A 12,862-nucleotide genomic window follows, 5' to 3' on the forward strand; every position below is an offset into this window, starting at 1 on the left:
GTGCCTGGCTCAGTCCTCATGTGTGTTGGCACGTCCACATCTCTGGAGGGGAGACCCGCATGGGGGCCCGGAACAGTCCATGGCAGAGCAGAAAGGCAGAAGTTTGTTTGACCTCTTTTCTCTGTCCTACTGCCCAGCCTCCCTTTTCCATCCTGCACACTTTGGCCAGGTCTCCCTCTGGTGCTTCTTCCAAAGTATGGGGTAAATCTACTGCCCAAGTGTTGGCCAAGTATCCTTTTTTTCTTTTAGGAAGCAGGGGAGGATGGTCTGTCAAAGTTAACCTAAATCTGTGCTCCCCTGTCAGTCCTGAACAGATGCTCACTGCATTTTAACAATCTATTAGAAATACTATAATTATTTTAATTGTTCACTTCAGTCCTGATGGTTGGAATCCTTCACGTGATCTAATGTGATTGCTTCTTTCATAAGTTAGGACATTTTTATTTTGTTTTTGTTTGTTTTAATGTTAAGGGCCTGGCTTGGTTTTCAGCATCACTCCTGAGTATGCTTCATTCTGTAATGAGTGTTTCCCCTGTGTTGTTGGTTTTCCTGTGTACAGTAATTGTGACTGGGTTTTGACCTGTGAGTGTCCATTGGCGCTTGTGGCCATTATTGCCTGGCAATCCAGACCACATCTGGCAGGCCCCAAGGCCCAGGCAGCTTTTTGAGAGCCCCTCTCCTGCCTGGCCTGGGGACATGAGCCATTCACAACAGAAGAGAGTGGGCATTTTGTGGAGTTTTCTCTTTACTGGATAGTAGTGTCCCCTGCAATTAAGATCCCGTATTCACCTCTTCTTATTAATTCTAGCACTTGTCTGTATGTTTATAAGTGCTTACTGCTGGTTCAGTGGGGCCTGGGATGAGTCCTAGAGAGGGAAAATTAGATCCTGGATGAACAAGAATTCCCCATTCTCTGAGTGAAGAGTGCTGAGAAGACTGAGCGTATGTGGCTAACTGAGCTGGTAATTTGCGGGGACCAAGAGTTCAGAATACTTTATATTTTATGTTTATTTTTTGGAGACAGGGTCTCACTCTGTTCCCCAGCCTGGAGTGCAGTGGTGCAATCTCTGCTCACTGTAGCCTCTGCCTCCCGGGTTCAAGCAATTCTCCCACCTCAGCCTCCTGAATAGCTGGGATTACAGGTGCATGCCACTGTGCCCAGCTAATTTTTGTATTTTTTCGTAGAGATGGGGTTTTACCATGTTGGCCAGGCTGGTCTCAAACTCCTGACCTCAAGTGATTCGCCCGCCTCAGCCTCCCAAAGTGCTGGGATTACAGGCATGAGGCACCGCACTCGGCCTCTGAATACTTTTTTTTGAGATGGAGTCTCACTCTCTCTCCCAGTCTGGAGTGCAGTGGCGTGATCTCGGCTCACTGCAAGCTCCGCCTCCTGGGTTCACGCCATTCTCCTGCCTCAGCCTCCCAAGTAGCTGGGACTACAGGCGCCCGCCACCAACGCCCGGCTAATTTTTTGTGTTTTTAGTAGAGACGGGGTTTCACCGTATTAGCCAGTATGGTCCTCAGCCTCCCATAGTTTTGGGATTGCAGGCATGAGCCACCACACCTGGCCCCGGCCTCTGAATACTTTAGAGTCATTAATTAATTCTCTCAGAAGTACTTGGGGAGTGCCTCTCATGTGTCAGTCACGAGTACCAGGGAAACGCCTTCTCTGCCCTCAAGGAGCTTCAGTCTAGAGGGGAAGGCAGATAAGAAGCCCGGCCCCTGTGTGAGTGCTGTGTTGCAAGATACCAGGGACATGCAGGGGGGATGCCTTTGATTCCCCACTGGCTGATTGACCACCTCGGTGATGTGTTCAGCGGATGATTACTGGGCTTTTTCACTGTGTGTGGCTCAGTGCAGGGCTTGAGGGCATCCTTGAGTGGATAAATGGCAACACCCCCTCAAGAGTTTATGATGTGGTAGGAAGGAAGACTCTCTAGCCAAGCTAGCGAGATTATGAGACAATATGAGGAATTAAAGAGAGATTGCCATGTCTCCTGTGAATAAATCAGTTACTTCTACCAGAAACGGTTTCAAAATGAAGTCGTTTTGAGGCTGAGCTGTGAGAAGGAGAGACTTATCCTTCATGTCTTATCCCCTTAACTCACTGGCACCCTCCAGTGCCCAGGTAGGTGGGGACAGCATTTCCCTCTGCTTTAACCCTGTATGGCACACTGGGACTTGGAGCTTTGGTCACGTGCTTGGGGGCCAGCCTGGCAGTGTTGCCAGCTTCCTCCTCTGTAGCATCCTCAGTCTGGCATCGAGATGGCAAGGGGCCTGGCAGGAACTGAGGGAGCTCTATAAGCAAGTTTGAACAAGGGCATCAGTAAGTCTGCTGTTCTGGAACAGGGAAGGCTCATGGAAGCCGGGCCATAAAGTGCTAAGGCTCTGTTGTCACGGGGATGTTGCTTCTAAGGGTAGTGAGGGCTCCAGGGGCAACTGGGGGTGTGCGAATTTCCTCTTTTGGCCAGCCAGGGAGCTGCCTGGGCTTCTGAGGCCTCGGCAAAGTGGCAGACATGCCACCAAAATATACCTAATGCAGTCATAAAATACACTCCTGCTGTTGCTGGGAGTGTAAGTAAACTGATGTCATATTTTCGGAGGGCCTTTTACTATTACTAATTAATGTTATAAATGACCATACCCTTTCACCTAGAAATTTCCCTGCTAAGGAACTTGTCCTATGGAAGTGCTTGCCCAAGTGCATATGCATGTGTGTGTACAGGTGTTCATTGCTGCATTATTTGGGTTGGCCACAAAAAGAGAGACCACAATCTAAATGTCCAGCAATAGAAGAATGGTGAGATACATTATGAAGCACACACAAAGGAATGAGGCAGTCTGTACCAAGTGATGGAGAACGGTGTCTGGAATATTTTGTTGAGAAAAAGCAATCTGGAAAGAATCACATTTTAATATTTTTTAATGATTTGTACAAGCATGTACTTGTATACGTACAACAGTATGTCTGTCTGGACATTTGTCTGCTGAAAAAGTACTTGTTTCCTCTGGGGAAGGAGGGGCAGGCAGTGAAGAGGGAACTTCTACTTTGAATTCTGCACATGTCTGATTTTATGAACAAGCATGTACTCCTTTTGTGACTTTTAAGAATCAGTACAAATTTTTTCAAAGGAGATAGAATGTGACAAAAAGCACACCCAGCAGGCTACCCAGAGGTGCATGTGTTCCCTAGGAGCTCAACAGGACCTGCCGGGCCATGCAGCAGCGCATCGTGGAGCTCATCTCCCGCGTGTCCAACGAGGAGGTCACCGAGGAGCTGCTGCATGTGAATGATGACCTCAACAACGTCTTCCTTCGATACGAGAGGTGGGAGCTGGATTTCTTTTTTTTTCTCCCCCCTTGAAAAGATTGTTGCCATAACAGAGGGATTTCTTTCATAAACAAAGGAAAGAGAGGGAGAGGGAGAGAGATTAGAGTTGGAAAATACTCATCAGAGATGCTAATTTGTTCCCGGCTGACAGGAAAAATGCTTCTTGTCCTCCTGGGAACTGAGCAGCAGAAGCAGCAGGAAGTTGACGTGCAGAATTAGGCTCTCTGCCCTTTGTAAGCCTCAGGCTGCTCTGCCTTTCCCCACTGCCCCGCCACCCCCAGCCCCAGGGAGGGGTAGCACTTGGGGGCCTCTGGGCCCCAGAGCTTCTGCACCTGCTCCTTTGATGATCCTTTGAATTTGAAAAGGATTAAAGGGGAAAAAAATCTCTAGTAAGAAAAAGGATTTCCTCTTTCCCATCTTAAAAAAAAAAAAGAAAAAAGCTTTTTCCTTTGCAAATGTCAGTGTTATCTAGAGCATTCAGGGGAAGCAGGCGGGTGTAAGTGCCGGAATGCTGCTGCTTAGGGAAGCGTGCACACATTCATTCCAGTTCTTTCTGCAGCCAAATCATTTTTGGGTTTGAGGCAACAAACCTGCAAATTCTTTTTCATTTCCAAAGCCTTCCCTCAGGACAAAGTCCAAAATGTCTTATTTAGACCTAGTTTTAAATAGGAAGAATAATGGCAAGCACAGTTCCTATCTCATCACCTGATGGGAGCACACTGGGCTTTCATGAAGGACTCAGCATAAGGACCAGAAAGGACCATGATCAGGCCAACCTTTTCCCCTTAAAGATGAGGCTTGAGAGGACAGGACAGTGGCTTGAGTCCCCTGCAGACTTAAGGTCCTGGTCCCCTCTGCCGCACCAGCTGACTCACAACCTACTGCTGGATTCATCAGGAGGACAAGGACCTGGCATCAGTTAGGGTGAGTGGGACAGATGCTCGCATTTGTGTTACCCTTTGGGGGCCTAAAGGGTGGTTTTGTTATGACTGTCACAGCCTTGGGCCTTGTCTCATCTTTTGACTATGGAAGTACACACCAGTGGCTCTGTGCCCACCTGACAGGTGAAGAAACCTCTGCAGTAAGTGTGGGGGCATCCCTAGGACCCCCCAGTGCATCAGTTGGAGAACAGGAGCAGATCTGAGGGAACCTGACTCCCAGCCCGAGGCCCCTTTGTCTTGCCATGTGATTCCAGTTTCTCCATGGTAAATGGGCTTGGGTTTAACCTATTAAACCTATTTAAGCCCTGCTAGAAAGCGTAACAGGAGCTAACTAATATGAGTATTTTCACCCAAGAGTCCCCCAGTCCCAGCATTACAGATAATTCAGAGGCAAAGCCTGGGGCTGGTGGCTGGAAGTGCTATCCTGGTTAGAGTATCTTTGATAATACTCATTGTTCGTTGAAGATGAGTGTGGGAAAGGTACCCCAGGATTAAAATTGTTTCCGATGTATTAATATTCCTGTTCTCCTTGTAGACCACTGTTGAAAAAACACACAAGTCTTTTTTAAAACCACAGTGGACACTCACTGCCTACCCAGATCATTCCTCCTGGGGATCCCTTTTCACCAGCTGCTGATCCCAGCAAGTTGGGAGACAAATGTGGAGCAGCATAACTCATTAAAGCTGGGTGTCTAAGGCTCCAGCTGGAAAAAGTCTCTTAGCTACCGCTGCCTGTGGCATTTGGAGTTTTTAAATACGATACAGAACATAATCTATTCTGCCCCACCCCAACACACACCTCATAACTACTCTTCCATTCCCCACCTGACAGAAGAATGACCTGGCCTTCAACAGTTGCTCAAAGCCAACTCCCCCTGCACTGCCTGACTGGGTGCAGAGGACACTCACTTCACCCTCCTAGCAGTCCTTCGATGATTGGCCCAGGCCTCTCTGTAGCAGCTACTGGCGAGCATTTCCCCAGGCCGTAGCCAGGGCCATGCATCCGCCTTCCTCCTGCTGGTGCCCACCCTATGTGTTCCCCACCCCCTTTCCCCAGAGGTTGAGTTGGGAGCATGTTAGGAACACTAGCTAGTTGCTCCTGAACACAGCCCTATGAAATAGGGAGTCTGCAGCTACCGCCTGGTGTTGTAAGCATTGGGAAGCTCCAAGGTAAGGTGGTTAAGCCACCCTCCCTCCAGGGACAAGAGGAGCTCTCTGGGCCCAGGTGTGTGAGGAGAGGCTGGGGACACTCACAATGACCTCCATGATGGGCCAGCCACCACCCCTTTCTGATGCCCACTCTGGGTGCTGGGTGAGAAGCTGATCCTCTCAGGGGGAGCCCCACACAGAGGAAGCCATGGCAGAGTTGATGTATGGTTTCACTCCCTAGCCCCCAGGTGGGACTGGCTGGTCTTGGTCCCAGGGATTCTTCATAGGACTAGTGAGCACCCCACAGGGCCATATCACAGGCATCCTCTCTCCTTACTTCTGCTTTCCCTTCCCCTGTTAGGTTCGAACGATACAGGTCTGGCCGATCGGTTCAAAATGCCAGTAATGGAGTAAGTATTCCTTCAGAATCCTCTCATCTCCTGAGGCCAGACCTACCCCTCCACGTTTTGGAGGCTGGAGAGACCTCCAGTTTTTCTAACTGGGGTTGAAATATTTGGGAAATTGAAGAGGCAAGCTCTGGTTGATGGGATACTAGGGCAGAGCTAGCAGGCACCCCTGATGGGAAGGTGGCAAGGAAGCCCTAAGTTTGCAGCTCCCAGGACAGTCACTGTTGACTCAGCAACCCCTCCTTCTAGTGGGGACGGGGAGGAGGCAGTGGGCAGGGCTCACTGACATCCAGGCCCACCATGAACCTGGAAGGCAAGTGGGGGAAGTGGCCTTGCTTCTGTACTAGAGCAGTGCTGATGCTTTTCTTCTTGGAACCCTGCATAGTTGCCTTGCTAGCTTCTACCTCACAGAGCCTGACTCCAGGGTTCTGGGGCTTATGGCCAATCTCATGTTCTGACAGGTACTGAATGAAGTGACCGAAGACAACTTAATAGACCTGGGGCCAGGGTCTCCAGCCGTGGTGAGCCCGATGGTGGGGAACACAGCGCCCCCATCTTCCCTCTCCTCCCAGCTTGCAGGCTTAGGTGAGTGTCTCATAGGGACAAAAGGGCCTACCTACTTCCTACCACTGGCCTCCCTTGCAGGCCACCTCTCTTTCTTTCTTGGAAGACTCAAAGAGAGTCTTTTGGGAAATACATGTGAAAGTGTTTTCCTGAGTCCTAGCCAGTTGTACCACCTTACCTTCAATTCATACCTTTTTTCCCCCTAAATTTGAAGTTTAAAATCTATGTTGGAAAGCAGGGATGGGGGAAATTCCAAGGAATTAAAGAAAGGTCACAGCCGTGCGCAGTGGCTCACGCCCGTAATCCCAGCACTATGGGAAGCCAAGGTGGGTGGATCACCTGAGGTCAGGAGTTTGAGACCAGCCTGACCAACATGGCGAAACCCAGTCTCTATTAAAAATACAAAAATTAGCTGGGCATGGTGGGCGCCTGCAATCCCAACTACTCGGGAGGCTGCGGCAGGAGAATCACTTGAGGCTGGGAGGTGGAGGTTGCAGTGAGCCGAGATAGCGTCATTGCACTCCAGCCTGGGCGACAGAGCAAGACACCGTCTCAAAAAAAAAAAAAAAAAGAAAGGTCACCTGCCATGTTTTATATGGAACATTCACTATGATTGAAGTAATTTCCTTTTCAATATTAACTAGGTCAAGGCCGGGCGCGTAATCCCAGCATTTTGGGAGGCTGAGGTGGGTGGATCACTTGAGGTCAGGAGTTTGAGACCAGCCTGGCCAAAATGGTGAAACCCCGTCTGTACTAAAAATACAAAAAAATTAGCCAGACTTGGTGGCGGGCACCTGTAGTCCCAGCTACTCAGGAGGCTGAAGCAGGAGAATTGCTTGAACCCAGGAAGCAGAGGTTGCAGTGAGCCGAGATCGCGCCATTGCACTCCAGCCTGGGGGACGACTCCATCTCAAAAAAAAAAAAAAAAATCAATATTAACTAGGTCAAGGAGGGCAGATAAGTTTCAGCTCTTTGGCTTCTTGGAACACAGGTTTGAGGAGGATGCTGAAGCCACATCAGGGCTTAGACAAGTCTGTGATTGATTGATTGTCAGTATCTACAGAGGGCTTGGAAACAGGAGGTAGCACACTGAAATATTTGCCCTCCTTGAACTTTACCATCAGCCTAAAGCAGTCCATTGTCTGGAACTTAAAAGAAACTCACCACTTTCCACAGTTCATTTAGTTTGTACATTCAAAGTGTGTATATGACTCTAGCACATTGGTTATACTTACTGGATGATACCAATTTATAACAAATGAAATTATAACATTGAAATAATAAGCATGGCCCTCAAAATTCTTTCCTCTGTCTTGCTTTTCTGTTTTCCTTTTAAAAAAATATTTCTTGTCTACTTTCCTTTCATTTGACTTGAGTTAAACTTCTAGTGGCTATCAGTTGCTGTAATTCTAGCTTCTCAATATTTCGTATATTTGTAGCCACTATTTCTGTATCGGAACAGATGTCTCTGCCTTCAGTCAGTCCAGCATATATGACTGCCAGATTTAATACTTAAAAATCAAATTGTCACGCCTGTAATCCCAAGACTTTGGGAGGCCGAGGCAGGTGGATCACCTGAAGTCAGGAGTTTGAGACCAGCCTAACCAACATGGCAAAACCCCATCTCTACTAAAAATACAAAAATCAGCTGGGCATGGTGGTGTGTGCCTGTAATCCCAACTACTAGGGGGGTTGAGGTAGGAGGATCGCTTGAACCCGGGAGGCGGAGGTTGCAGTGAGCCGAGATTGTGTGACTGCACTGCAGCCTGGGCAACAGAGCAAGATGCCGTCTCAAAAAAAAAGAAGAAAAAAAAAGCCGGGTGTGGTGGCTCACGCCTGTAATCCCAGCACTTTGGGAGGCTGAGGCGGGTGGATCATGAGGTCAGGAGATCGAGACCATCCTGGCTAACATGGTGAAACCCCGTCTCTACTAAAAATACAAAAAATTGGCTGGGGGTGGTGACGGGCGCCTGTAGTCCCAGCTACTCAGGAGACTGAGGCAGGAGAATGTCGTGAACCCGGGAGGCGGAGCTTGCAGTGAGCCGAGATCGCTCTACTGCACTCCAGCCTGGGTGACAGAGTGAGACTCTGTCTCAAAAAAAAAAAAAAAAATCCAAATTGGATTCTGCTACCTCTCTTCTTAAAAAAGGTATAGTAGGCCAGGCATAGTGGCTCACGCCTGTAATCCCAGCACTCTGGGAAGCCAAGGCAGGCAGATTGCTTGAGTCCAGGAGTTCAAGACCAGCCTGGGCAACATAGCAAAACCTCATCTCTACTAAAAATACAAAAAAATTAGCTGGGAGTGGTGGCACACACCTGTAGTCCCAGGTACTCAGGAGGCTGCAGTAGGAGAATCTCCTGAGCCCAGAAGGTCGAGGCCGCAGTGAGCTGAGATCGTGCCACTGCACTCCAGCTTGGGCATCCAGAGTGAGACCCTGTCTCAAACAAAACAACAAAAAAAGTAGTGTCCACCAGGGGTGGTGGCTCACACTTGCAATCCCATCACTTTGGGAGGCCGAGGTGGGAAGATCACTTGAGGCCAGGTGTTTGAGACCAGCCTGGGCAACATAACGAGACCTTGTCTCTACAAAATAATTTTAAAACAGCTGGGCATGGTGGCACATACCTGTAGTCCTAGCTACTTGGGAGGCCAAGGTGGGAGGATCGCTTGAGCCCGGGAGGTCAAGGCTACAGTGAGCCATGATCATGCCAAGAGAGTGAGATTCTGTCTCTTTAAAAAAAAAAAAAGTCTAGTATCTTCCCACCCACTCCTTTACCTGGTATTTGAGGTATTACCAGCCACTTCCTCCACAAATCTTTTCCTATGAGCATTGTTCACTTCGCACACCCTGGCCTCTAAACCCTGTGCCTTTGTATCTGCCTTTCCCCTTCTCCCCACAGCATCCTCCCCCTTATCCTTACAGACCCACTCTTGTGTTGGTTTTGAGTCTTTCCTGATGTCTCAAGCCAAGCACTGCTGTGGCTTGTCTCTTGCCCACTCTGAACTTCTTGAAGCTGAGGACCATATCAGATTCAATTTGGTCCACTCAAGATCTAGCTCTGAACATGGTGGGTACCTAAGAAATATTTGCTGAATAAATAGATGTTCCAGGTCCTTGGACATTGTGATTGAGTTAATGAGGAGCCCAAGCGAGAAGGGCATTATGGAAAATCTGCAGGTGCACTGGCGCCAGTCTGTGCCTTGTCACCCCAGCAATCTCTTTTTTGTTATGACTCTTTCGCCTCCTTGAGCAGTTTGAGGGGCAGTGGCTGTCCCATCCCCCATCTGGCCCACCCTGGCTCCTCCGGCATGTGGTGCACTGGGAGTACCAAGGAAAGTCCCGTCCCACCCTCCCCATGGAACCTAAACCCGCCTGGCTGGCGTCCTAGCTTGGGGCGCCTTCATCAGATCTACAGTCTACATTTTGTTCTCATCTGCCACCCATTTGTTTTGTTGCCACAGACTTGGGGACAGAGAGCGTCAGTGGCACCCTCAGTTCACTCCAGCAATGTAATCCCCGTGACGGCTTTGACATGTTTGCCCAGACGAGAGGAAACTCCTTGGCTGAGCAGCGCAAGACGTATGTGGGGCCCCTTCTAGTGGCTCTCTAAAGATATTGGGGGGATTGACCCATGCCTGGTCACAGGCCAGCACAAAAAGGCATTTATTTACCATGTCCAGGACTGCCAGGAACTTTAAAGCATGGCTGTAAGGACTTGGCATTAGACACAGATACTGAATAAACACCAACTGCCCACCTCCTCCCCACCCCCAACGCACACACACTGTCCTGCCCTCGGGGTTGATTGGAGTGTGATTTCTCCTGTCAGTTGTAAGAGACAGCTTTTCTCTTTTCTCCCCATGCTGCTGCTGCTGCAGACACCACCCTGCCTGGCCCCTCATCCACAGGAGATGCTTGGAAGCAGGAGGGTGCAGCCATGCAGGGTGAACCCATTCCTTACAGCAAGATTTTCCTGACTAAAATAAGTGGTCAGAGCAGAGGCTCCTCTGATAGCAGCTCTGGCTAGGATGAGCCATCTGGAATTCAGGGAGTTGATTCCAAAAGAGAGAATCCCCTACATCTCAGGGAGGCACTGTACATGTTTTGAGCTTTCTGTTCAGCCTAAAGGCGGGCGAGACACACTTTTTCCCACCTTTCCCAGGGACCCAGCATCTTGGTGCACTCAGCATCCCGAGTCCTGCTTGGGACTCAGTAGGGTAAACAGAAACCCAAGGTCCCATGTACCCTTCACCAGCAAAAGTTGCTTGTAAAACAGATATAGCTAAAGGAGTCAGAGAGTGGAGGAAGACCATCCATAATCAGTGACAGTCCCGGGTCCCAGATACCACCTTCCCTGTCAAATGCCACTGAGGCTGCTGCTAATAAAATAAGAATTAATGTTACTTTGTGTTTATCTAGTCTTCCCTCTGAGGAGTATTAGGGCACTTTGGACACCCTGACATTGAGCTTCAGAGATGCTCAGTATTGTTACTCAAGAGAGGGATGTTGAGGCGCACAAAATCTGAGATCGCAGAGATTAGTGGCTCAGACTGAGCTAGGACCCAGGCCTCCTAGCATCCACTGCAGGGAGACAGACAACATGAGCCCTTATCCTCTGCTCAATGTCAAGGTCTCAGGAAATGTTTTTCCAAGGACATCTGAGGAAGGACCATAGGATAGAAGTGATTACAGGCCACTACCCCATCCTTCCATGACCATTGGAGGAAAATGAACTCTGCTTGTGCTGCTTCTTCATCTCCAGGGTAACCTATGAGGATCCTCAGGCTGTCGGAGGACTTGCTTCTGCCCTAGACCATCGAAAACAGAGCTCAGAAGGGGTAGGTCTTTAACCCTGTTTTTCTGCCTGGAGTCTTCTGGAGGGAAAGTCAGGTGATTTGGCAAAGCTGGCTGGGTAATTCAGCAGAAACTGGCTTGCACAGGGGGCAGGGACACCCCGGGGGAGAGACCCACGGGGGATACCCCATAGAACCCAGGTAGCGCCTCATTGAGTCTTCACCTCACCCCGTGAGATGAGGCCACACATGAGCTTCCCAATCCACCCAAGAGGAAACAGTCCCAGGGAGGTGGGAGACAGGCTGAGACACCCAGAGAGCAGACAGCAAGCCGGGGTTCCAATCCTAGGATTAGTGTCCATCTCCAGAACCCCTGCTCTTCCTACCACAGTGGCCCCAAGTTCTCCAGGCACAAGTCTCCTATGGTCACCTGTTACAGTGCCACAGGGTGGTCAGTGCTCTGATAAAACCATGGCCTGCACCAGGAAGGACAATGCTGACCCAAGCCACATCTCTGATGGCCATTTGTCACTGAACTAGCAGAGCAGTACCAACCCCATTAGAAGGCACTCGAGAGCCAGGGTTTGTTTACAGAGCTGGCGCAGTTGGGTGGTGGCTGGGAGGGTGTCCTGTGGTGGTGAGGGGGTGCAGCACAATGAAGTGGAGGGAATGGTATGTGTTTGGGCCTCCCCAAACATAGCCATGCTTTCTGTACAATTTCAGATTACTGAAGGGGAAAGGATGTGTGTCTTAATGCTTCTCATGAGATTTTTCTTTTTGCCTAACTAAGAAATGTGTATGGATGCATGTCTGTTTGCAGGGGCAGGGAGGAGGAGGGTCCTTGGAATAGCTGCCGACAGCAGCTGGAACTCCTGTCTGGGTCCCCCAGCTGGGCTAGAGAGGGCAGTGATCATCTGTCCACTGGACAGGAAGGTTTGCAAAGGGCTGTTTGCTTCCTGGGTCCCAATTTTTGGCCTTCTGAAGCCCCTGTCCAATAGGCCCAGGCAGGCAGCAGTGCTGGTTTCCACGGGATGCTCCTTCTTGGGGGAAGGGACTCTCCCTCATCCATGCTGGCCTTTGCCTGGTGGATCTGAGGGCATGCATCCCTCTGCACTGGTCACCAGAGGGCGCAGAAGAGCCAGCTGGCTGCCTTGGGCCCTCAGTGCCCTGCCTTTCCACAGGAGTGGGCAGTGCCACCTGAACCCCTGAGACTGGGACACCCAAAATCAATGCAGTGCTCATGACTCTGATTGTCCCAGTACTTAGAATGTCCTCCCACCTGCCCCAGCATGGGCATTAGAGAGCCCAGCTAGGGGCCTACCAGGATACTGCCTGGTGAGGACATCCCCTCCTCCTGGCCAACCCTGGCCTGCACTGGGAGCAGCCCTGTTGTGCCCCTACGAGGCTGACCTCATTTGTCCCTCACTCTGGCTCTAGGACTTGCTTTGTCCATGCCAGGGTGTGTCCTGCTGCACCCCTGCCATTATCAGTGCCCAGGCCTGGGTCTGAGCCCAGGAGATGTGAGTGACTTCCCGCCCTTCACCCTTTGCGTGTGTGGCTTGGACTAGCTCCCTGTTTTCAAAGGTCCTGATGACTCCAGCAGGTTTTCCACCCAGCAGTAGGCAGATTGCTTTTTTTGAGATGGAGTTTCGCTCTGGCGCCCAGGTTGGGGTGC

General features: G+C 50.0%; 1 protein-coding gene across 3 annotated transcripts in view; it reads left to right on the forward strand.

Moving 5' to 3' along the window:
* Positions 1–12,862, forward strand: part of TOM1L2 (target of myb1 like 2 membrane trafficking protein) — a 127,117-nt gene that overhangs the window by 97,944 nt on the left and 16,311 nt on the right. For all 3 annotated transcript variants that reach the window (XM_054459180.2, XM_054459181.2, XM_054459182.1), the window contains exons 8-12: positions 3,194–3,327; positions 5,783–5,831; positions 6,290–6,413; positions 9,856–9,973; positions 11,157–11,232. In XM_054459180.2, the coding sequence (XP_054315155.1) occupies positions 3,194–3,327; positions 5,783–5,831; positions 6,290–6,413; positions 9,856–9,973; positions 11,157–11,232 (501 nt within the window). The remainder of the gene's footprint in view (positions 1–3,193; positions 3,328–5,782; positions 5,832–6,289; positions 6,414–9,855; positions 9,974–11,156; positions 11,233–12,862) is intronic.

The sequence above is a fragment of the Pongo pygmaeus genome, chromosome 19, assembly GCF_028885625.2.
Source record: "Pongo pygmaeus isolate AG05252 chromosome 19, NHGRI_mPonPyg2-v2.0_pri, whole genome shotgun sequence".
Classification (NCBI taxonomy): domain Eukaryota; kingdom Metazoa; phylum Chordata; class Mammalia; order Primates; family Hominidae; genus Pongo; species Pongo pygmaeus.